The 27,067-nt window shown below is 37.7% G+C and overlaps 1 protein-coding gene and 1 pseudogene across 2 annotated transcripts in view; one reads left to right on the top strand and one right to left on the bottom strand.

Annotated features, from left to right (window-relative positions):
- PTGES3 (prostaglandin E synthase 3) overlaps window positions 1-5,404 on the bottom strand; it is a 20,636-nt gene extending 15,232 nt beyond the window's left edge. Inside the window, exon 1 of one of the 2 annotated variants that reach the window (XM_010963823.3) lies at window positions 5,024-5,404. In XM_010963823.3, coding sequence (XP_010962125.1) covers window positions 5,024-5,025 — 2 coding nt within the window. In that variant the 5' untranslated portion in view covers window positions 5,026-5,404. Of the gene's footprint in view, window positions 1-4,583; window positions 4,920-5,023 lie in introns of those variants that run through there. The other variant, XM_045523263.2, reaches the window with a different exon arrangement.
- On the top strand, window positions 5,404-19,206 carry LOC105075926 (cytohesin-2 pseudogene; annotated as a pseudogene).
- The last annotated feature ends 7,861 nt before the right edge of the window (window positions 19,207-27,067 follow it).

Consider the following 27,067-nt stretch of genomic DNA (forward strand, 5'->3'; position numbering starts at 1 on the left):
TTCTGTAATAGTATACAACCTCACTTTCTTTATTCAGAAGTAATGATATTCCCCTTATGAGTTTATTTTTTAGTATTTTTGGTGGTTCTTATCATTATTATCATTTTTTAATGGAGGTACTGGGGATTGAACCTGGGACCCTGTGCATGCTAAGCACTACACTCTACCACTAAGCTACACCATTCCGCACTATGAGTTTATTTTTTAATGGAGAATCTTTTGAATTGAAAGATCACTTTGAATTCTAAGACAGAACAACAGTAATCAGAAGACTAGCTTTTTACTAGAGCTTAATAATGGAGTAAGCATCCTCTATGTTTAGGAATAAGCTAAACATTTCCAGTTAAATGGAAAGCTTCTTAAAGACTAGATTCACTAATCTTTTATACATCTGAGAATATTTTTAAATATCAAGGATTATAGAAGAAAAAGAAAACTCATTAAAATCAAGGGGAAAAAAGTCAGCAGTGAAAAAAGATGTTATGAAAGTTCAGAGTAATTGATTTTTTAAAACTAAGTTTGTCAACTGGTCTGTCATCTGCAAAAGACAATTGAGAATCTGGTAAATCTATTTCAGTTCGTACTATGTGAGGAATGATACGGAAACATGAAAATTCTGCTAAAAAAGAAAATAGTAGTTCTGATTTCACAGACTGAGCAATTTTTCCTTGTTAAGCATTATCAAAGGCCCTGCTGGTAAATGTCTAAAGCCAAACTCTCTCTCACACATATTCTTTGCTCAGAGAAATCCGTATGTAAAACTTTCTGGAAAGGTGATCTGAATATATATGCAAGTCCAGTGATTCCCAAATTACACTACATGGCAAGGTGAATCAGAGGACTATGGAGGATGGCTGCCACAGGATATTTCAAATCTGAGAGGAATTCAGTGATACTCAACTTCAGTCAAGACAGTAAGTGGTTCAGTTTCAACAGCCGACTGTACTATATCCCTCTCCACTAATTTCATCTTTGCAAAACTGGATTTTCAGTGGTTGCTATGGTTGCTATAATTAAGAAAAAGAGACACCCACAAAAAAATCAATGGGGAACAGGAAATGAGATGGAAGTATCCAATCAATTTCAAGGTATAAAGTTATACAGTGCCCAAAAGGCATACACCTTCCATTACTAACTGCGGTTATACAAGAAACTACATTTTTCTTCCAATTTGTATGTACTAGCTTTTCAAAGAGCTAACAGGCTATTAGGACAAAATACTAAAAGTTGTTTGAACCCAACTATCTAATAAATGGAACTGCTAGGCTACTCCTTTTGGCCTAGCAGCACCATTTAGGAAAAAAAAAAAAAAGCAACAAAACCCCAAAACGCTAAGACACCAAGGGATGAATTAAGAATGTCTGTGAACCTCTGTGCCAGTTCCTTCCTTTGGTACTTCCCACTCTGAAATAGTAAAGATGAAAGCTGTTCTTAAAGATACTACTACCCCATACCAAACTTACTGCCTTTTTTCAAGCAACTCTATAACCTTCTCACATTCCTACTTTTGTGCACACATCCTTTTAAGATACCTAAAGCAGATAAAATAATTCTCTTCATACAAATAAGACTCAAACAAGGTCACTCACTCATTGCCTCCAATACAGACAAATTTCAGAGCCTTGGGACTTAACGTATGTAAAAATGTGGCACAAGTTTTAACAAAAACAGTTTAGGGTAGATAATAAAGCTGAACTACAGACATTTACTTAGAATTAAAAGGACCACCTGGAATAGCATTCTCGCTTTTTGTAAAGTGGAAAAAATAAGCCTTCTGTCATAAATTCTGGGTTCCAACCTCTTTTGGGACAGCCCTTTATACTAATTAGCAGTGCCGTGAATTCTTATTTGAAAAGCTAGATCCGGGAATGCAATGTTAAAAATTTTAAAAACACCTCTCTGTGACTTAGATCCTTCCAGCACAGAAAGATAATTGAGCATGCTGAGTTGGAAAGGGCCCTGACATAAACACTTTTTAGCAATAAAGTGTGGCTACATGAGATCAACTATTGCACGGAAAAGCCACAACAGCACATTTTGTGTGGCTTTGGAGTACAACGGGTGAGGGCATACTGCTCAAGGTAACGTTTAAAGTAATTGCCATCTTCCCAGAAAACGAAAAGTTCAAAAGTGTCCTGGGGAAGTCAGCCTCAATTTAAAATTTACCATTGCAATAAAAAAAAGTTATATCAAAAAAAACTTTTAAACATATAAAAATAAAATCTATCATTGCCGATCTACACAGTAAAATAATAAAAAGTTTGTTAAAACACTTTGTGTTTCTGTAGTAAAATACACTAGATGCAGCAATTCTCAATTTAAGAACTCAGATAAAACATGATTATAAGAGTTTCAGAGCTAAGCTGATTCTAAACAGTTGGTATTGCAGATATTTTTCCTGAAAAGCGACAATCACTAACCACCTAAGACCCCAAAATAATATAGCCTCTAGAAGATTTTAAATCTGAGAAAGTACAGTTAAACTGGACAATCTTAATTAACAATAATACATACTGGTCTGCACTCAAGTGATTTGTCATTTCCAGTCTCTACTGCCTTCTAGTTAAAGTCTAACTGAGCATAGAAAAAAAGAAAAAAGAAAATCCAGTTGCCAGGTTACAAAATCAACACTGAACAAAAGCTATCATTAGTTACTTTTCCTTAACTTATAGAAATTAACCATAAATTGTATGGTCATAATTTGTTTCAGAGGTTAAAGACCGATGATTTTATTCTGGGGACTCAGTCCTATAAAGCTGCATGATGGCAAAGCAAGTAAGATTTTAATCAAGCTAGAGATAGTCACAGTATATTTCTGGACAATTTATTAATTTAAGTACAAGATACCAGAAAGAATGACTTCAAATACCTCAAAACTAAATAAAACATTTCACTTTATACCTACTGTTAATAGGTTCAACTTAAAATTAGAACCAACTACAATAATTAAAAAAAAAAGGCAAAGCAGCACCCCCTGAAGGGGATTTGGACAGCTCTTGAGAGGTCCTAAAATCTCAGCTTTCTCTAAAGCAGCTGAGAGATTGAGAGCTTTCATGCAAACTACTGGACAAAAGTTTAAAAACTTAAGAGAAATTTATCTAGGAAATCACTACTAAAGAACAATGAAATGATTAAAAAAAAAAAAAAGGCTCTTAAATCCTTAAGATGTCCAGAAATGATGTCTCCACATCTAAAATAAGGTCTATAGCCGATCAATAAAACCATCAGCCAGATTCTTCCTAGGACTGGATGACCCATTAAGTCTTTTCCAACTCAAATAACTGACTCATAACATTCATCCTGTAAATTCATTCAAGTTATTAATAAGACCCCCTAAAGAATTTGCAAGGCGGTATATATTGAATGTTTTAAAGGGAATGAGAGAGAGAATTTGAAAGTAGCATTCCTCTAATTATACTCCTTTCTAGAATACTACTAACACTTCTCATCTGAGTTCTTTATCTATTTCACATAACTTAGTATTTCTTACCTATTAAACTATTTTATATGACCTCCGTTAAGTGTTTCTATTTCAAACCATATTAAACATGCAATTTCTTCGTGAAAGACACTTTGGCTACATTAATCCATTAAAAGTTGGTAATGCTTTTTCTGAGGATTCATTTCCTCCTCATAGATGCTGTAACACTGACAATCATTTTACATTATTTGGAATAGTTTTCAAAAGGAAAAAAGCAAAAACACAAGCTATTAAACACAGATTAAAATCTATTAGATACTTTTTTGGGGGGGAATCCTCTCAAAATTCTAGTATGTCATTTTACAGTAATACATGCTGCTTCTCCACCATCAACTGACTGTAATATATCCTTTACTTTCCACTTACGACTTCTAGGCCAATATACTCACCGCAAATTTCCTTATTTCATTTAGTAAACCCTTGAAAGTGCACTACTTTTTAAAGGAATAAAAATTGTTCCCCTCGCCTGGGCGGTCGCAGGGTGGGGAAAAAACTGTTTCCCTCAATTGCTCTTCATATTTAACGTTTAAGGAGCACTTAGTACCAAGAAACGATAAAACCAGCAGTTCTCACATCGGAAAAGGTAAAGCTTTTCCTAAGAATGAAAAGCCTGGAATTGGCAGTGCCAAAAATTCTTCGGTTAAAATCACCAGGATTTTTGTTTATCATACAAAAGTAAGACTGCTAAAAAAAAAATCTGTAGTTACCTCCACGTAAATTTAAGGCAACAAGAAGGCAATCCCACACCTGTTCGATCCTTAAGATAGAATAATGAAATCTCGCCTAAAGTTTAATACAAACACAAAAAATATCCACAAGTATCTTTCCACTCCAACACGTGCAGAACTCCCTGCTCTATCAACGGTAACTCCCCGCTGCCAAGGACACCGCTGAGTTTTGGCAACCTTCACTCCTTTCGAGAGACTGGAGTTAGGAGAAAGCCTAGAAAGACCCATACTCAAGAAATCACGACACCCTGGAGGGAAGTAAGTTGCAGTGACACTATGGCCTCCCTCCAGTTGCCTAGCAGTACCTGTCGCTCGCGGTGGCGGGCCGCGTGGTGCTCTCCCGAGTAGCACCAGCAGCCTGTGGTAGCACCTACCTCAGGTGCATTTGGCCCCGGGCCTGTTCCCAGCATCACAGAGCGGCCGGAGTTGCGGCCCACGAGGGTCCACGCCTCCAGGGCGACCGCATGGCGGAAAGCTCACGGGAGATTAAGGCCTATGGCTAAGTTACGGAGAGTTAGGAGCAACCCGCACTGCCGAGGTGGGGAAAGTGGGATTTCCCGCACGGGGAAGCCGAGGGACGGTTTAGAGGTGGGGGAAGCAGCTATCTGGAGGAAAAATGTCCTCCACCCGCCAACGGTAACCGGAACAAGGACACCGGACCTCCCACCCCCAGGCAAGAACGATTACCACCGAGAGGGAAAAGCAGAGGGGGCCGCAAGAGGGGGAGGGGAGGGAACGGCTTCCCGGCAACCCCCTCCGCGCGGCCTCGGCCTCCCTCCCGGACGATCTTTCTTCGGCGGGGTGTCGCACTCACATCGTGAACGGGGCAGGGGGACGGGCGAACGGGTGGGCGGGCCTCTCCGGCGGCAGCTGCTGGGCAGTCGACTCCTCTCCGGTGGCGACTCCGGCGTCTTCTCCCCGGTCGCGGCCTCTTCTCGCTTCCCTCAAGCGACGGCGGCGGCGGCGGGCTGGACCTGGGTCCCCAGAATGCACCGCGCGGGGAGCGCGACTCCTCCGGTCGGGGAGAAGAGGAAAGTGTAGGAAAAGGGGCGCGAGGACGGAGAATGAACGTGCGTGCGTGCGAGCGAGGGGTGGTGAGGCCGGGCGGCGGCTGGTGACGCAGCAAAATGCCCGGGCCCCGCCGCCGCGCGTGCGCACTCTTTGTTTTCGGGCCCCTGCGCGGCTTTCTAGAGATATCTACGGAAAGGGCGGGGCCTCCCAGCTCTTTCGCGATCCTTCCCGGCTCTGGCCCCGCCCTACGTCCGCTGCCTCCCGCCCAACTGGTTCCCGCCGCTCCTCCCGCGCTACCCCCCTCGCGGTGGAAAACCGTTGGCAACTCAACCGCCCGGCCACGCGCCCTGGGCGATCTCCCCCAGAAACGGCTGGGCTGACTGCGGTAGGAAGGCTGAGGCGGAGAAGCACGGAGTCCGGAGGCTTGAAAAGTGAAATGGGGGATCGGTTACTCAGGAGGGAGTAAAGCGGCCCACTGAGCAAACATTCCACCGCAAAAAAAATGGGAAAAGCCTCTGCTGGTGATATTTATGGAAAAGGGCTAAGTTCGAAACCAAGGCCTGGGTCCACCCCGCCATTTTTCTGAGGTTGGCTACCCTGTTCGGGGCAGCGGAAATTTGAGGTCTTTGATCGAGGAGGAACGTTTACCATTTGGGGCCGTCATTGGCACCTGCTTTGAGGTATTAGTGTTGTAGGTGAGACAGGAAGGTTATTAGATCCTAGGTTTGCGGTAATGGAGAGGCTAGGACACTCAGTGTTTCCGGGCACATCAAATGTGGAGGGGGCTCCCCATTTTTTCCTCACTGTTGTCTGTCGAACTGCCGCTTTGAGCAAGGCAATGGGTTAGGCTCTAATGCGGGGTAGTAACCAAGAGGAAAACAGTACCTGTCTCTTCTGGAGGGTGACTTAACTGTGGAGTAAGGGAGAAGCACGCCAGTGCACCGCGCATTAGAACACAAAGGAGGTTTAAGGAAAGTGCCCTAAGGTGTTTTGGAAAAAGTATTTGGGGGCTTCATATTCAGCATAAAGGACTTAGTGTCCATGATGTGCAAGGCAGATGTTGGGGACTATAGACATTGGACGCTATGCTCAAATCCCTTTAAAGGGGGAGGTTAAACCCCAGCTCTCAAACACTGATTCAAAGGCGCCTACTGGGAAAACAAAGCATGGTACAAAACCCACGATATTTGAGTCCTATAATGGAAGTACAGAAAGTAATGAGAGCATAAAAGGAGGAGAGGTGGTTATTGGCTGGAATGATTAGGACGGGCCTTGTTAAGAAAAATTACTCAAAACATGGAAATAAGGCAAGGAGTGGAGAGATGACCTTTCAGTTCATACTGGGACATGGTTAAACTTGTCTGCCCAAGGATGATTCTCTAGAGAAGCTACCTGTGTTTGACTTTGCTACTTAATGATTAGAGCTCGAACATTGTGAAATTACTTAAGTTGTAGATTTCTGACTGACAGAAAAGCTAGTCCCAAAGTTATGATTTTATCGCCCTATAGGGCACTAACCAGTTTTGTTTAACCTGCAATCTTACGCTCATTATTCTTATTTTAATGCCTATAAATATCTAGTTCCTTAAATACTCCTGGAATCAGCTTTACCATCCTACTGGTTCCCTCAGTGAGTTAAAATGCTTGGCTCATGTTAATTTTATATTTGTGGGAGAATCACGTTTCGAAGGTTTTTGAAATTTTTACTTTGATAAATAAAAAGCATGCTGAAATTTTAATTTTTTATGTTCATGTCACATGATTGTCTTTTCCAACCCTTTAAAAATGTAAAAATCATCTTTACCTCGAAGGCCATACAAAAATTAGCAGCCTGCTGGATTTGGTTTGCAGGCTGTAGTTTGCCAATTCCTGGCCTAGGCAGTCCAGAGTCAAGGGGAATGTAGATCACAACCAATGGTGGCACTGAGTATCATGCTTACTGTTTTCTACTTAATTTCTCTTACAATGGGAAGCTTTGAATTTTTTTTTTTTTTGAAGAGTAACATTCTTGTGGTCTAGAAAGATTAATTTGGCAACAACATATAAGGTTAACTGAAAATGGAGGGACCAAATTGAAGATAGCATTTAGAAGACTGAAACCTAAAATAACTGGCAATTTCCCTTATCAAAAGAAATGCTGTGAGAAAAACTGCCTTTCACACAAGAAATTTTTGAAAATTCAAATTCATTGCACCCTAATTTATAGTTTTATTTCCTACTCCCTTTGGATATATTTCAAGGGATTTCCTGTTAGTGTAGCTCTGAAAATGGCTTCTCACCCAGAAGTTTCACAAGTAGCTTGTAGTCAGGTTTTATCCATGCCTTTATCTCATCCATTAGCTGATGGGGACCCAAGTTGTACCAAATCTCTTTTTCAAATTCACCAAAAAGTTCTGTATCTAGTAGGGGTAAAATCTAGATTCGGACATGTATAATTATATTGTCAGGTCTTTGGGGAGAAAAATCTGCAACTGGAATTGGCAGAAACTAGAAAATAGTTGGTAATAGATGCCATTTCACAAATTTAATCCTAACAGTCTCCTAAGAGAAAAAAAATTCCCAGGCCAATTTAAAACACTAGTAAAAAGGAAAACAGAAACAGTTTGTCAGTTTTAATTGTAGCAATCACCTTCTCCCTGATATTTTTCTGAGGACTGAATTTAAATGTATCCATAGACACTAATAGCAAAAGAGAATTTTATAGATTGACATGAGCAATTAAAAATTTTTTTAAAAAGTTGTAACAGGTGAGAAAAGTTCAGTTTTATGAAGGAGCTTTCTAATAAGAACTTAGAGATTGTTAATTTTGTAACTGTAAGGTAAATAAAAGGAAAGAGGGCAAAGTAGTCATCTGTTCTTGGTACTGGGAATAAAAAATTTGTTGTAAAGTTTAAGGGAGACCTCATAACCTAGCTAAATGTAAACATCACATATACCATCTTAAATTACTTTATGTTCTCTGATGCCATCATACCATCATCTTCCTATAATTTAGAAGCATACCCTATCAGTCTGGTTTGGCAGTAATAGGAAGGGTTAAAAAGTGACTGTCTTGTTTTGAGCTTTTTCATATTCTGGATTTTGCTACCAGTCTCTGACTGTAGGGTGACAAAAGCATGAACAGCTCTAAGTGATGGAAAATTCTTTAAAAAGCTAATTTATGGTGTGGCCATTATGGAAAGCAGTATAGAGAGTCCTCAAAACTAAAAATAGACTTACCATGTGATCCAGCAATCCCACTCCTGAGCATATATCTGGAGGAAACTAATTTGAAAAGATGCATGCACCCCAATGTTCAAAGCAGCATTATTTACGATAGCCAAGACATGGAAACAACCTAAATGTCCATCAACAGATGAATGGATAAAGAAGTTGTGTATGTATATGTGTATATGTGTGTGTGCATACACACACACACACACACACACACACACACACACACACACACACACAATGGAATATTATTTAGCCATAAAAAGGATTAAAATAATGCCATTTGCAGCAACATGGATGGACTTAGAGATTATCATATTGAGTGAAGTCAGACTGAGAAAGACATATGATGTATCACTTATATGTAGAATCTAAAAAAAAATGATACAAATTCTATTTACAAACCAAAACAAACTCATGGACATAGAAAACAAATTATGTTTATCAAAGGGGAAAGGGTGGGGAGGGATAAATTAAGAGGATGGGGATTAACAGACACATGTTACTATATTATAAAATAAACAAGGACCTACTGTATAGCACAGGGAACTATATTCAATTTCTTATAATAACATACAATGGAAAAGAAGCTGAAAAGAAAAAATATATGTATTTGTATAACTGAATCACTTTGCTTTACACTTGAAACTAACATTGTAAATCAACTACACTTTAATGAATTTTTTAAAGCCCATTTACATCTTTAAATGATGTACATTGGAATATTCCAAAAATGGTCTTCTACCCCAAACATCACCTTACAGCATATAGATATAGACATATAGATTCCAGAGTTTACATTGTAGAAAATAAGACAGTAGAGTGATATACACTTATCTCTATGTGAAGTAGCAATACTGTGGGATTAGAAGAAATCAGGTAGTAGTTTTCTTTGAATTTCATGGTCTTCATGAAAGAGAATGTATACAGTTCTTGAGTAACTCTGTTTGCCATAAGTAAATACTTTATTGTGCTCTTTCCATTGTGTAAGGTAGGAAGTGATCAGAAGAAGGTTACATATACTTTCAGACATTAGATTTTGGTGGACTATAAACATTTTGTTCAGCAGCTTGCAGGATAACAGTATATAACGGGATAATGGAGAAAGAGGATTACTTTCAACGTTAAGGGAGCCTTCTTTTTTTCTGATTTTTTAGTTGTTCACCTGAAATTTTCTTTTAAATGCTCCCTTTTCTAGGAAGTAAGAGCCATATAATACCATTTAGGGGAAAATAAGAGAAGACCAAGTGCTAAGAGAGTCATTTAAATTTTTTTTGGAATTTAGATCCTACCATATGCCCGATATGGCAAAGCAATATTGTTCCTAACCTCCAGGAATTGTAGAAAAGGTAAATAGGTAATTTATAATGCATTGCAATAAGTCCTATGTTAGAGCTATAAACAGAGTACTGTGGGAACAGCAACCTGAAGAACTAAGTAGGGGAGTCCGGGAAAGCATCAAAAAGGGGTAATGATTAAGAGCTGAATTTCAAAGGCTGAGTAAGTCTCTCCCAGACCAATGGTAAGAGGCAGAAGAGGGTATTCCAGACAGAAAATACAGCCTATATAAAGCAGAAGCAATAGAATTTTCAGGGATCTGTGCAAAGTTCAGTGTAGCTGGAGCTTAGGAGAGCCTGTAGGTAAAGGGGAGTGGTGAGAGATAAGGCTATAGATTCAATGGGTTCAGGACAATGGTAAAGGGCCCCATATGCCTGCATAAGGAGTTTGGACTTAATTCTATTGGTAACAGAAATTTTTAATCGAACTGATGCTATAGTGTGGATGGACAAGTTTCTTGACTATAGGGACTGGTGTTATATTTGTCTTTTGTGTTTCCAGTAGCAGACACATAATAGGTTCTCAAAAGTTTGTGGAATATAATATGCTGTCTGGAGTGGAAAAAGACTGCAGACAGACCAGTTACGGTAATTTAGGCAAGAGAATAGACCAAGAACTAAAGCAGTCACTGTAGGGGGGAAGAGAAATGCTCAGCCAGAATTTTGATAAATTTCTGACCTTGAAGACACAGACTGAAGAATATTTTGTACTGAAACAAAGACAATGTTATATGTCAATTATATTGTAATAAAAAATAAAAATAATAAATAGTGAAGTTTTACCACTTTAATATTTTTATTTCCACTAAAAAATGATAGGTTCCGTAAAGTCAGAGATTTTGTTTTGTTGTATTCCTAGGGCCTGATGTGTAATAGGCATTTCTTTCATTTATTCAACACATTTATTGAGAACCTGCTGTGGCCTCCACATTGTTGTAGATGCTGAGGATATAACAAAGAACAACACAAAAATCCTTGCCCTCACAGAACTTGCATTTTGGTGAGGGAGACAAAAGGAGTAAAAAATATGCTGAAATGCATTATTCAATGTCTTTTACAAAAAGATTTAAGAAGCTACAATCATCTCCCCCGATTATCTAATATATATTTAAATTACACATTATCAAGTATGTGGCCAAAGAAGGTTGCAAAGAAATAAAATTACAGATAAATTGTAGTTATTTGTGAAGACAAGGTCATATGACCATTGAAATAAGTAGCTCAGTTATGATGAAAGACAATATCATTGGAGGAGAAGAGATTAAGGAACTTAAAATGCCAAAGTATTGAAGGAATATTGATATCACCAAAAATTCTGATGGTTGTCCCTGGAGAGAGTGATAGCCAAGATCTAAAACCTTAAAGGAATGAGTAGAAGTAACCTAGAGGAAGCGGCAATAAATTACAAGAGTTGCATGTTGTATACTGATCTTCCTCAATTTACAATGGGGTTATGTCAAATAAAACCATTGTAAGTTGAAAATATTATTAGTAAGTAAAAGATGCATTTAATACACCTAACCTACCAAACATCATAGCTTAGCCTAGCCTGCCTTAAATATGCTTAGAACACTTACATTAGCCTACAGTTGGGCAAAATCATCTAACATAAAGCCTATTTTATAATAAAGTGTTGAATATCTCATGTAATTTATTGAATTAGGCATGCATTGGAGCTATTACAGGTTTGATTCCAGACAACCACAATAAAGCAAATATCTAAAATGAGTCACATAAATTTTTTGGTTTCCCAGGGCATATAAAAGTTATGTTTACACTATACTGTAGTCTAAGTGTGCAATAGCATTATGTCTAAAAAAAAGTACATACTTTAATTTAAAAATACTGCTAAAAAATGCTAACCATCATCTGAGCCATCAGTGAGTCATAATCTTTTGCAATAGTAATATCAAAGATAAAGATCATTGATCACAGACCACCATAATAAATATGATAATAATGAAAAAGTTTGAAATATTGCAAGAATTACCAAAATGTGACGCGGAGACGTGAAATAAGTGTTGTTGAAAAAAATGGCGCCAACAGACATGCTAGATGTAGGGTTGTTACAAACCTTTAATTTGTGAAAAATGCAGTATCTGTGAAGTGCAATAAAATGAAGCACAATAAAATGAAGTATGCCTGTACTGTACTAAAAGTGAAAACAGAATGGTTGGGTGGGTGCAGAATGGTTGTGAGTGTATGGATTGTTTACCTTTGTGATCGCATGGCTGCCTGGGAGTTGTAGGTCCCTGCATTGCCCAGCATCACGCGAGAGTATCATACCACATGTGACTAGCCCAGGAAAATATCAAAATTCAAAATTTGAAGTATGTTTTTTATTGAACATGTATTCTACAGTTGAAAAATCACTATTAAGTCAAACAATTGTAAGTTGAGGTCTGTCTGTAGTCTGATAACTTATGATTTAAAGAGGACACTTATCCTACCTTTGGGCCCAATGGTACCAAGGAGTATAGGAGAATAACTACATTCAAGAGGACTGCAGGGGAAACATTGCCATCAAAGGGGAACCAGGTTACACTTAGAGTAAGAATTTGTTTTACGGTCCCTCTTGGCTTCTCAGGAACATCCACTCTAGGCTTATAGAGAGGCATTCTTAATTCCTAGCCCATGGGCCACCCTCTTGATGCCTGCAGATGCCAACAGTGGTCTTTACAGAACTTGTTTTATTCCTAGTAGGTTAATCTTGATTCTTGTTCAATAAATAATTTGTTGAATGAGTGCATCAGGTGCCAGATCTGTGAGAGAAACAGTTTTTTACCTCTGAGGAACTCAGATCACTTGAGTTCTGTGTTTCCAGGTTTGTTAGTTACTTCAATGTGGAAATAAAACTAATATCACACAGTATCTAACATACATTTCTATATAGGTAACTTTAAGGGTTTTGAAATCCTCAGGAAAATGCCAAAGAAGCCCTATGTTTTTAGTTCCTCTGCTCAGCATAAATGGCTTATTATTGCCGGATGTTCACGAATAGAAAACTGATTAAGTACTAACAGAGACAGATATTTGTAGCTTTCATCAATATGATGAAAGAGCACTGATAAATGTGATAATTGGTAAGTTATTTCCATATCTAGGATTATTTTCTCTTATGTCTTCATACCAGCTATATTCTCATCCAAGCTTCATCTGTTTAATTCTCCATGTTAGAGAAATGTTCCTGAAGTGACATTTTTAACTTCATGTATTTTAGTTTTTAAATACTATATCTTAAGAAGAGCATATTAATATTACACTGAGCTTTAGTTTTCTAGGGCAACCCAAGGTTTATGAAACTTGACACTGCAGAAAGAAATATTTGAATGCAAGAATAGTGCAGAGCTACCTTCATCATCACTGACATTGAGAACATCCACAAGTGCCATTTAAAAATTGTGAAGTACATACCCACACACCCACATATACATACACACACAGGGGCAGTCTGGAAATGGCATGGAGACTCTGAGGTACCATCAGGAATCCAAGTTTTCCACTCCTCCATCCCTAAAACCCTTGTCTTTATTGTCTAAGGTATCTGTTGGAGTTCCAGCTAACACATTCATGTTCCAGGCATTAGGATGGAGAACTGGGGGAAGAGGGAAAAAGAAGACATGCCAGCAATCTTTTAAATCAACCTGCCAAAAGCCACCGTAGAACCTTTCTACTTGCATCTCACTGGCAAGAATTTATGTGGCTGCATCTTGCTGCAAGGGAGACTGGGAGGATGAAGGTATTTATGCAGGTGATTATGTCCAAGCTGAAATCAGAGATTGTATGATTTAGGAAGATAAAGAGATGTTGGAATAGGTGACTAACAGTTTCTACTTCAGACATTTCATACATCATACTTTTTTAAAAGGTGGAGGAAAAGTGCAAATAACTGTGACAGCAACAGACTACCACATGTGTGCCTAGGTTTTCAGTATTTGATGTTTTCACAATTTCTAGGATGAGAAAGAGAGTAAAGGAAGATTCTTTCAACGGGATAGGAAAGGTAAAAATGACTGCCCAGTCTTAGCACCTAGCAAGGTTATCTCCTGAGTAGAGAAACAAGAGTTGTGCCTAACTAAAGTAATCCCCATTTTAGTGGCATTGTGGTTTCTCTCTATGATTTTGTTGGAGGCTTTCCCGAACTATTTGAGCAATTATAGAAATTACCAGAAATGCTCACTGGGGAAGTCAAGAATTCTTATTATTGGATCCTAATTTGACTCTTAAGGGCTTTTCTTATTGCTAGAGACACAGGCTTTTGGGAATTGCTAACCACAGTCTCTTAGTTTTTATTTTGAATAACAAAAGGTGAAATTTCTTTGCTCCCGGATAACAGCTCTCCATCATACAGTTGGTCAAAAGCAGTTAGCAACTTTTGTCCTTAGTTTGTGTTCTCTGGGAGCTGCTGCTTTCCCAGTCAAGGTCGCTAACTGGATCTAGGCAATGACTACCTCTTTAACCCAGAATCATACAAAAATGGGAAGACAGAGAAAGATCTGACTTAACGATAATTTCCAAGAACTGAATCAATAAATTGGTAGGACTACAAGAGGCACTTCTTGGGACAGAGGTCAGGAATTTTTGTGCTTAATTCAGAAATAAAAAGTCTTTGGATCATAATCCTCATGCTTGATTAAATACTGGTTTGAAAAAAAATCAGCTATAAATGTCATTAGAGAATATTAAACAGAGATTTAGTATTCAATGACTAGTGAATTACTGTTAGTTTTGTCAGGTGCAATAATGCTATTGTGGTTTTGTGAAAGAACACTTTGTTTCTGGAGATGCATGCTGATGAAGTGCCATCATATCTTGACATTTGTAATTCTTAAAATTGTTCAGCAAATAAATATGGCAAAATATTCATTGTTGATTCTGAAGGGAATATTTATTGTTCTAATCTTTCTACATTTCTCTATGTGTGAAAGTTCTCAGATTAAGAATCCCCCCAAAATATATATATATGGGAAAATTCTTACAAGTAAAGAAACCAAGAAAACAATCTCAACCATTTTCCTATGCCTACTTTAACTCCCTCAAAGAAGTGAGAATCCATTCCTCAAAAAAAAAAAAAAAAAATACCCTTTGAATCTACCTACTTCAATCACCATTTCTCCCCTTCACATTCTGTCTTTGGAAATAAAATTGATGCCTCTACTTTGTATTTGAAGATTACTTTTGGATTTTTCCATCAGCCTCCTTTCCTCTACTTCAGGAGAAGCAACTCCTGATTCCTTACATTCCTTTTCTCTGCATAACTGGGGGAGGGACGGGAGAGGAGAGATAGTTTGTGCCTTGATTTTATCACATTCTAAAGTATGGGATAACTGGTAAAGTTGGCACTGTCTACTCAATGCTTAAGATGTATTGTTGAAACAAAGTTTAATTTTAAAATATTTTTTTCTAATACTTTAGGGCTTCTTTTCCCTGTTGGATTTGAGGGGGGAATGAGATGTCATTTTAATAACATGTCATGGGTAAAATATAATGAGGAAAGTGAACCTCAGTATACTCAAAACAAGATAGAAAAACAAAACAAAAGTAAAAATATTTTTTCTCAGATAAGCTTTAAACTATATCTTACTGGCTTTAACTTCCGTTACCTGGACAATTGGGAACTGACTGTAGTTTCAAATGCAGCTCCTAAGAAGCTTGATATTTTGGAATATTCTCCACTCAATTCAGTGTTAAGTTTCTTACCCAGGAGGAGGGAAGCAGCCTCTTTGTACCTTGAAGCCAAATTCAAGGAGTAAGACGTTTAAGTCTGAGACCCTGTTCCCTTGTTTGGCTCAGGTCCAACAGATGGGAATATTGGACAAAATGAGATACACTCACGTTTTCTTACATGTGGTCAGAAAAAACAAAAGGAAGATCTCTGTATCTGGTTTTCTTTTAGCTAGTTTTGGTGGAAAACCTATAGCTGGATAAGACAAACTCAAATCAGCCACATATTTTCTTTATTGCCTCAAGCTTTTTTGTAGATATCTCAAGAACAGTCATTTCTTTATCTTAAGACAACTCCCAAGAATGTGGCCATTCTATCTAAATGTTTCTGACCCACCACATTTCAATTAGCCTTTGCTGCATTAATGACCACAAAACCTAGTCACTTAAAGCAACGATTTTTGTGAAGTATTTCCCCCTTTTATAATTAAGGAGACTGAAACTCAACGTGATCAAATTACATTCATATCCAATATTACATAGCTTTTAAGTGGCAGAATTAGTATTTAAATCCAGTGTTACAATATCCATAATTTAGTTTAAAGTATTTCAGTATGGAGAGTGAAATATGGGCATATTAGGTTAAAATATAGTATACTCCAGGTGTAGCTAGCATTCCCAAATTCTAATTGGGAATTTACACTCTAAAGGGATTACCAGAAGTAGTTCAGGTGTCTTGGTTCTGATCAACGTTAGACGTTTTGCACATTAAACTAATGAATGTCAGAAATTAATTTATATTGGAGACATTAATGAATTGTTAAACAGAAAAATGGTTGCTAGAAATGGGCTCTCGTTGAAAATAGTAACACTGTGGATTGGCTAAAATACTTAAAACACTCCCATGCTTACATGAACTGGTAATGGTACACAAAATGATAAAACACAAAAATATTTCAGTTAAAATCAAGCAAGGCCTATAGCCTGTGTTCTTAAGGATGGAATTTTACTCAATATCTAAAAGATTCAATGTCTTGACACTGCAGTGGAGGATTTGTGGTTGCCTGATACCAACTCTAACGATAATAAAATCTGATTTTGTAGTATTATTGTATCTATCTTGATTGAAGCTTCATCCCAAATATGCTGGGATCACAGAACGTACCACTTAGATTTTTAAAAATTTGTTTCACTTTGGCTTGCTAATATTGACTTAACACTGTTGACCTAAAACAAAGCAGCCAGTTATTTCACAAGCCAAATGGGGTTTATTCAGAAGTGGCAAAGAATTGCAGTTTGGGACATGCAACTATATGAACCACAAGCAAGTCTGAGTGAAAGCAAAGAAGAGGAAACTCCTTTGTAGAAAAGAAGGGGAGGTTGGGAGAAACCTTATGAACAAAAAGTCCTTTGGAAGAAACTAGGAGTTCAAAGTATAGTGACTTTTCATTGGCTGAGTTGCAACAATCTCACTGGCTGAGCTGTTGCCAGGCCAGGAGAAAATATTTCTTCCTCCTGCTGGCATTAGCAAAATAGTGTTAGTTCCTTCTGGAGATGCAAAGTAGATCTCTTCCTGTTGGGATCTGCAGAGATGTCCAGTGGTACCTGCTTGAGAGCTCCCTCTTCTGGCCCTGCCACTCAATTTCAGCGAGGTTTCCCTTTATTTTCACAATACTAAATGTCATCTTCTGACTTATAAACTTAAGTTCTTTTTATTACCTCACAGCTATTCCGGCTTCTCCACTATCCTGCTACTTTTTTTTTCTCTCTTGTTTAGGCGGTGGTGACTCCGAGGCATTTGAGCTGGCTCACCCACACCCATACTTCCACAGATCATTTCAGATCAAGGCCAACCGGCAGAACAACCCAGAATTCCCCGGGGCCTTCCTAGCCATGGAGGGACGGGTTCTACGAGCTTCTAGACCCAACTCCAGAGGTGCAGATGAAGCTGGAGAATGTCTCAGGGTTGAAGCTCAAGCTGCTGGTGGAGATCCACCACCTACAGGAGGAGCTCAGCAAGCCAAGAACCACGTGGAGGATCTGGAGGCCAGTGAGAGCAGTGAGACCTTGCAACGGAACTGGAACGTGTCAATAGTTAGGAAGAACTTCAACAGGGACCCCAAGAAGGGGGATCTAGTTCTTGGTGGGGAACAAACTTCCCCAGTGCACCCCCAAGGGGGTCACTTACTGTTTCCGGTTCAAGGGCAAGATCCTGAACAAGACAGCCATGGGGACTACAGAGGGGAGATGGAAGAGCTGAACCTGGCAATGCTCCACACCTTTATGGAGCTGAATGCCTGTTGCAGACTCTCAAACAATTTCTGTGGAGAGGCCCAGAAGATAGACAAGATGATGGACGCCTTCAGCCAGCAATAATGCCTGTACAACCCTGGGGCTTTCCAGTCCACAGATGCTATGTGCTGTCCTTTGCCCAGGATCCTAACATCCGGGACAAGTCAGACCTGGAGCACTTTGTGGCCATGAACCAGCACATCCAGGAGGGCAGGACTTGTCTGAGGAGCTGATCAGGAATCTCTAGGATTGCACCCAAAAGGAGCCCTTCAAGATTCCTGAGGATGATGGGAATGATCTGACCCACGCCTTCTTCAGCCAGCATCTGGAGGGCAGGCTCCTTAAGCTGGGAGGGGCCAGATGAAGACTTGGAAACAGCACTGGTTTATCCTCATGGACAACTGCTTGTACTGTTTTGAGTACACAATGGACAAGAGGCCAGGAGGAATCATCCCCCTGAAGAATCTGAGCATCAGAGAAGTAGACGACACCCAGGAACCGAAGTGCTTTGAGCTTTACGTCTCCACCAAGGGGCAGCTCATCAAAGCTGACAAAATGGAGGCAGGTGGTTGGATGGTTGAGGTGTACCTGACCCGGGCCCCCATGCAGGAGGAGGACCAGCGGATCAAATCCATTCAGGCAATTGTGAGCGCAGGCCCCTTCCATGAGCTGCTGGCCGCAAGGAAGAAGGGGATTTCTGTTAAGAAGAAGCAGGAACAACCCTGCCCCTTTGCCCCCAAATCCATTATTTATTACGGAGCTGCCTGCCCTGGTAGCTGATGGGGGCCTGTGGCTGCAGATTCTAGTGCCCCATTTGGAAAATTCACCACCTCTCGCACCTCTCTCATTTGTAATCAACACACTGTTGGTAATCATTAATTATTTAAACACCAAATAAATAAATAAACAAATAAATAAAAGTAAGATTGTTCCTACTTGGTGGGTTCTAAATAAAACACTAGCCAAAGAGAATCCATCAATCTATAACTAAGTAAATATTATTTTTGGAATACAGGGGTGGTTTAATATTAAGAAAACCAATTGCTATAATTTATTTTGATCATATTAGGATTATTACACTATTAATAAATGCTGAAATACTTTTCACAAGTCAGTGTTTATGCATAACAATGTAAACAATAAATAATAATAAGTTAACAAAAACCAAATAAGTATGCTTATTGTAGTATTGTTCATGATGGCAAAAACCCAGAAATAATGTGAATGTCATCAATAGTAATGGTTGAATAAATTATGCCACATCCTCACTATTATGCACCTAACAAAAAGTTATACTAATTGCTTTGAATAGATTCCTATGAAGTAGGGGTTAAATGAGAAAACATGCAGAAGAATGTTTAAGATAGGCAGCTTATGGGATCCAAAGTGGGCAGAAAGGACCATCTCCTCTAAATATTGATCTGTGCTCTGACCTCTGACTGCTGCTTCTGATCACAGAGGTGCAGACAAAGACTCGGGTGACCATTGTTGTTGCACCTCCCTTCATTTTCCTCCTTCCTCTTTCTAGAAACCAGACAGTGAAGACAAGGATATTCAAAGGCAACTGCATACATAGGGAAAGCTAGAAAGTGATGGCACATGCCCAGAGAAAGGTACAGGCCCAGAAAAGATTTGAGAAAACCTTAAGTTTACACCTAGGCTGATTTTGGCACAGAGAATGTGCCAAGACCTTTATCTTACACTATGTACAAAAATTAGCTCAAAATGGATCAAAGACTTATCATGTAAAAGCTAACAGTATAAAATGGTTAGAAGAAAATACACGTGTAAATCTTAATGACATTGGATTAGGCAATGGTCTTTTTATTTTTATTTTTTTGACACCAAATGCATAAGCAAGCAAAGGGAAAAATAGCTAACTGGACTTCAGTAAAATTTAAAAGTCTTCTGCTTCAAAGGATACTATCAACAAGGTGAAAAGGCAAATCAAAGAATGGGAGGAAGTATTTCCAAATCATATATCTGATAAGGGTCTGTCATCCAGAATAAAGAACTATTATAAGTCAACATTAATAACACAAATAATCTAATTAAAAAACTGGCACAGGATTTGAAGAGACATTTATCCAAAGAAAATATACAAATGGCCAGTTAAACACATGAAAAGATGCTCAACATCAGTCATAAGGGAAATGCAAATCAAAACTACAATGAGATACTAATTCACACTCATTAGGATGACTAAAATGAAAAAGAGAAACAATAAAAAATTTGGGGGAGGATGTGGAGAAATTGGAACCCTCATACATTGCTGATGGGACTATAAAACAGTGGATCCACTTCAGAAAACATGTTCTTGAAATGTTAAACATAGAGTTACCATAAGACCCAGCAATTCCACTCCTAGGTATATACTGAAAAGAAATGAAAACATATGTCCACACAAAAATCTGTACACGAGTGCCATAGCAGCATTATTCATAATAGTCAAAAAAGTGGAAACAACCCAAATGTCTATCAATTGATGAATGGATAAACAAAATGTGGTATATTCATATAACTGAATATTATTTGGCCATAAACAAAAATGACATACAGATATATTCTACAACATAGATGAAAACATTCTATTAAGTGAAAACAGCCAGACACAAAAGACCACATATCATGTAATTCTATTCACATGAACTGTCCAGGATAGGCAAATTTATAGAGACAGAAAGTAGATTCCTGGATGCCTATGGTTGGAGTGGGGAAGCTTGGGCACAAATGGGGAATAACTGTTAATAAATGAGATTTCTTTCTGGGCTGACGAAAACATTCTAAAATTGATTATGGTGATGGTTTCACAATTCTTACTAAAAACCATTGAACTGTATACATAAATTGGTAAATTGTATGGTGTGTGAATTATATCTCAACAAAGTTGTTAAGAAATGTCAGTGGGGTGGTTGCATGAATCTATACATGTGAGAAAACTGCATAGAATACTACATACTCATCTCACATGTAAAACTAGTGAAATCTGAATAATGACTATTGACTGTACAAATGCCAATTTCCTTGATGTTATATTATACTGTAGTAAAAAAGTAAAATGTTATCATTGGGAGAAGTTAAAGGGTACATGTGACCTCTCTACTACTTTTACAACTTTGTATGAGTCTATAATTAGTCAAGAAAACTAAGTGGATGGGGAAAATGTATATACAATACTAAAATAAATCAAAATACAGTTTGAGAGGCTATATTAATATCAGACAAGGTAGATTTCAGAGTAAAAGTTATTACCAGAAATAGAGTCACTTAATAATGATAAAAGGATGAATTCAGCTGGAAGACATAGTAATCCTAAATGTTTCTCTTCCTAATACCAGAGCTTCAAAATACATGAATCAACAATTGGTAGAGTTATAATGAGAAACAGACAAACCTACAATTAAAATAGGGGATTTCAACACCCTTTCTTTCAATAAATTAGTACAGGTAAAGAAGACTTGAAAAACATTACAAACCAACTTAAACTAATTTATATTTACAGAACACTCCACCTAACTCCACCAGAACACACATTCTTTTCAGGTGCACATAGAACTTTTACCAAGATAAAACATATTCTGGGCCATAATATAGATCTCAATAGATTTACAAAGATTCCAGTCGTATAAACTATATTCTAGGGCCACAATGGAATTCAATTAGAAACTAATAGCAGAAAGCTATCTAGAAAATCCCCAAATATTTTAAACTAAACAAAACAACTCTAAATAACCCATGAGTCAAAGAAGAAATCAGAAGGGAAATTTGAAAATATTAAATTGAATGAAAATATGAAAACTTGTGGAATTTAGTAAAGCAGTACTTTTCAGGAAATTAGTACCAAACCTACTAACTACTCAGTATTTAAAAGGAACTACTGTTGATTCACACAGTAACATGAATGCATCTCAGTTATTCTAGGTGAAAGAACCAGATAAACAAGTGTACCTTGTATGATTCTAGTTTCAATTTTTAAAAATTCTGGAAAAAGCAAACTTATTTCTAGTGACAAAATAGTGGCTGCCTGGAGCCAAGTTTTGGGATGGGGAGGAGAAAGGGATTACAAAGATGCATTAGGAAACTGTTGGATTGATTGATATGTTATTATTTTGGTTTTAGTGATAGTTTATGAATGTATGAGTATGTCAAAACTTATCAAATTGTACACTTTAAATATCAGCTGTGTGTTGTATGTCAATTATATTTCCACAAACTGCCTAACATTAAATTAAAAAACAGAGTCCAGAAATCTGCATAGAGATCTTGAGTATTTGAATACTAAGCTGTACATGTGAGGATACATTTCCATTTAGTTTTAACTTTTCATGTAACTGGCCTGACATTGCCTGACTAAGCCTCCAGTGTTGACACAATGCCAAGATTTTATTCATTCTTTAAAATATTTGAGCCCTATTATGGTGCATCCACTGGGAATGCAGAGACTAATAAGCCCCATTTCCATAAGGCATGTATGTAAGTGTATACAGCTACCAGACAAGAAAATACAAAGACTAAAGCACACTAGAAATGTCAAGTGTAAAAGCAGTAAAATCCAAATAGTATATTTAAACATTTCCATACTGATCAAGCAGTTCTGTGGGTTGAATTTGGCCCACCATTTTATTACTCTTATTATAGATAGATAAGGGCAAAAAGTACAGGTACTTTTTAGCAGGTACAAGGTATGCTGGTATATTAGGAAAGAACATAGACAAAGGAATGCAAAATAAAACAGCTTGCCTTAATCAAATAGTTTTATGTATTTGGGAAGCCTAGAACATAAGGCATAAGTGACAGAAAGTCAGTATTTGTTCCTTTATAAATATACTGAAAATTTAAACTATTTGTGTATTTATTTGCCTAGTTCTATTACCAGGCTTTATAATGGCAGTTGAAGAGAGGTCTTGGAGCCTATTCCAATGCCTGAAACACAGGCTGAATAAACACTCCTTGAATGACTCCTTCAGAGATATGTAGAGCCTTGCATGGAGGCCAAGCTAAGGAATTTAGATGGTCATATTTGCCTTTCCCATTAGACTGTAATTTCCATAGGGCAGGTACTTATTCTTATTGGATCCTCAGTACTTAACAAATAGTAGGAACTGATTAATTTATTGAATGATTAAATACTGATTCCCACTAGTTTTCATACTCTATTTCAATGAAAGGGACATTGTAAGGTTGAGGAGGAAAGGCTCCAGGCCTAATTTCTTCAACCAGAGTTTTATGTTAGGATACTAAGACTTATTTTAAACAAAAAACTTCATGACTAAAGCTTCAAAGTTGCTGCTTTATTCAATAGGGCTTTAAGTGGGAGAGGATTTTAGAACCCACTTCTTGGAGGCAAGTGTGGAGTAATTCTGAGTGGAGGGCAGAAGAACAGTTAGGAGTTACTGAGACCCAGACAGTTCACAGTTAAGGCAACAGCATTGGGAATGAGGACGGGGCATAAATTGAAAATGTTTAGTAGGACGTGAAACTAGTGAGGTATAGCTATGAAGAAGGGAGGCTGTGTGACAGGATTAGGATGTTTCTTTCTTTAAAACAATACAATTAACAAAATTTACCATCTTAACCATTTTTAAGTGTGCAGTACAGAGGGGTTAAGTATGTTTATATAGTTGTGCAACCATCAGCATCATCCATCTCCAGAACCTTTTTATCTTCCCCAGCTAAAATTCTGTACCCATTAAATACTGTCTCCCTCCCCTCCTCCCCCGAACACCCAATCACCTCTGGCAACCACGATTCTATTTTCTGTCTTTATGAACTTGACTAATCTGAGTACCTCATATAAGTGGAATCATACATACTTGTTTTTTTGTAACTGGCTTATTTCACTTAGCTTAATATCCTCAAGGTTTACACATAAAACTTGCAAACATGTGCCAGACCTTCCTTCAAGTCTGAATAATATTCCATTATATTTATCTATCTATCTGAGAATTTTACAATTTTAGGTCTTACATTTAGGTCTTTGATTCATTTGTAGTTAATTTTTGTATATGGTGTAAGATAAGGGTCCAACTTCATTCTTTTGCATGTAGATATCCAGTTTTTCCAACACCATTTGTTGCAAAGACCAGGTTCCTTTTTTTTTTTTTTTAAATGTGACCAAATAGATAGCTGTGTCATTAATTAGCTATGTTAGCAGGAAATACATATGAGAAAATTTTGACAGAGTAGATAATGGAACTAATTTTGGGTATCTTGAAACTTAAGATGAAACAGATTTAAGAGAAAACAAGGGAAAGAAGTTAAGAAAGCTAATTTGAAGAAAGAGACAAATGCAGTCATCTATGAAGTGTCCACTGGAAATTAGCAACTGGGTGATCTAGATGAGAACCATCTGGTGGAGAAGTAGAGTTAAAAGGTAGATTACAGTGAACTGGAAAGGGAATGAATTCATTTACATTATTACCGTAGATAAAGAAAAATAGTTGAAGTGAAAAGCAGTTTGCATGAAGATATGTAATGCACAATTTTATTTAAAGTTTTAAAACTTGCAGAACATTAACTTCTTTGTGTAAAAGTTATGTATTAAGAATATCAACTCATGCACGCACAGGAATTATAAATGTCAGTTCATGGTAGTGGTTACCTTTGAGGGAGGGAAAAGGACTAAGGAAGAGTATACAGGGTTCTCAACCATAATGTATAATTTCTTAAGAACAAAATAGCTGGATAGAAGGCACACACAGCTTTTCATTTGCATGTTTTAAGTACTTCCCAGTTTAAAAAAATCAACTTTTAAGTGAATGGTAGAAATGTGAGAATATAGCTAAGTAAGTAAACTGACTTATTAGGAGGATTTTTTTTTTTCTTTTCAATCGGAGGGGTCATTTAGTAAATAACCTGTGCCAATTTCACAAGTTCTTATCAAATGCTTATAACCATTCTACATGTGTTTTGGGAATATTAGGTCTATTTTTACAGATGGAGGCAGAGGTTACTTAAGATATCATTGTTATATGGCCTATTGAGTATCTGAACACAGGCACTTCATCAACTTGAGAACTGGGAAGGAGTAATTCCTCTTCAAGATTTGTTCAATCCATACATGCCCTAATTTGATTTAATCATTAAACATTCTGTGGCAGAGGAAGTTAGTTGTACAGTTCAAGTATGGTGGGAAAAAAATGATTGAAGGAAAGGAGTTACAGGCATAACTCCTTTTATTGCACTTCACAGATTTGGCATTTTTTACAAATTGAAGGTTTGGGGCAACCCTGTGTCAAACAAATCGGTGCCCTTTTTCCAACAGCATTTGTTTACTTCACGTCTGTCACACTTTGGTAATTCTTGCAATATTTCAAAACTTCATTGTTACATTTGTTATGGTCATCTGTGATCAGTGACCTTTGACGTTACTACTCTAATTGTTTTAGGGCACCACAAACCATGCTCATATAAGACAGTGAACTTGATAAATATTATGTGTTCTCAGGGGTAGTCAGAGATTTAAGATGAAAACCAGGGCACAAAAGCCACTGACAGAGGAACAAGTGACATGGTTAACCTTGGAAAGAAATGGATAGATGGAAAAAAAAAAAAAAGTTGTGTTCTGATTGCTTTACTGACCAGTTGTTCTCTCTCAAGATTTCAGTGAAGGAATAACTGCAGATGTGGTGGAAATAGCGAGAATTAGAAGTCGAGCCTGAAGATGTGACTGAACTGCTGCAATCTCATGATAAAACTTGGATGAGGAGCACTGCAGAGAAATCGTTCGTGAAAGGGTCAATTGACGCAAATTTTGCCTTACTGTAAGAAATTGCCACAGCTACCTCAACCTTCAGCAACCACCAATCAGCGAGTAGTCACTAACATGATGACCCTCCACCAGTAAAAAAAATTATGACGTGCTTGAAGGCTCAGATGGTTAGCATTTTTTAGGTAAGGTATGTACTTTTTTTAAGACACAAATGCTATTGCACAATAGACTAGTGTCATGATTCACTATATTGCAATATTTGCTTTATTGTGGTGGTCTGGAACTGAACCCACAAAATCTGAGGTATGACTGTAATACATGGTGGAAGGGGTAGCAATACTTTGGGGTGGGAAGAAACAGCACCACAGCATTGATGGCAGTAATAGCCTTGAACACGTTTACCAAGAACTGGCAGTTTATTAACTAGGTAGAGGAAGGGTAAGAAAATATAATATCCCTAGTGTCTTCCTGAAATGAGAATTATTTGGCTGACACAAACTTGGCAGCCAAGGGGACTACCTTTAGCTGGAGACTTTTGTTCATCTAATGATCTAATCTGTTCTACTCCAGTAAAATGGAAGATCATCATTCTCAGCCAGATGCCAATCTGTGCTTCTTCAGGATAGCCTAACACAACAAAAAGGCTCTAGTCTTTGGTTGCTTTTTGGGGAAGTCATTTAACATCTTTAGTTCTCAGCTTTTAATCACATCTGCTTAAATGCCTACTCTCTCATAGGGAGGGAGAAAATATAATGAGAATGTTTAAACTTCTTCAGTTCCAATAGCCTTCCATGATGTTAATTTATTCCTAGTCTAACGTTTCTTCTACGTGTATTATCACTTACTCATTTTAGGATTCTTGCTTCTACGTTTACTTGCAGCCTTCTTATTTCCAAATTTCAGTGCTCTGCTTCCCACTAATCCATTTCCTAACAACCCAAACTCAGAAATGTTACTCTTCTTAGGAATTCTACAGAACTATCTGTATTTATCATAAAGCAGCTACATGTATGTACCAGTTTGCCTAGTACAGTTCAGGTTTTCCCTTACCCTAGCATAATTATAGCTATCCTACTCATAATTTACTTTGTAGACTAAAATGTTTGTATATGTCTAAGAGCAGAGCATTTGCACTGTATACAATAGTCAAAAATCTCTCCTTAATGAGGTACCCTTTTTTCTTTTTTACAAAGTAGTGTCATGCACATTTATCATGCACCTTCTCTAAACCTGTACAAAGCTCTTAAATATCAAGATGTAACCAATGTGAGATACTTCTCAGAGGCCAGATGAGGCCCAATATATATTCAGAAAGATCACAGGTCAGAGAATGGGATAATTATTAAATAAAGAAGCAGGATTTGCTAACAGTTAACATCTGAGAAAGAAATAGGAAACAAGGAACTTTACAATTAAGCTCTATTCTCTGAAGACAAGAAGTTTCTAACAGGTAGCCTAGTAACAATACCTTCTTACAAGAGGTGAAAAGGCTCAGGCTTTAAGAGGGGACTCTGTGGCCCTGAACCTCTTTAGTTGAAGCTGAGGTCTTAGGAGTAATTAATAATGTGTTCTCATTTCTAGTGCTTTCATGCTTTTTTAGGGGGAAAAGATCAAGCATCCACTGAATTCA

The sequence above is a fragment of the Camelus bactrianus genome, chromosome 12, assembly GCF_048773025.1.
Source record: "Camelus bactrianus isolate YW-2024 breed Bactrian camel chromosome 12, ASM4877302v1, whole genome shotgun sequence".
NCBI classification, from domain to species: domain Eukaryota; kingdom Metazoa; phylum Chordata; class Mammalia; order Artiodactyla; family Camelidae; genus Camelus; species Camelus bactrianus.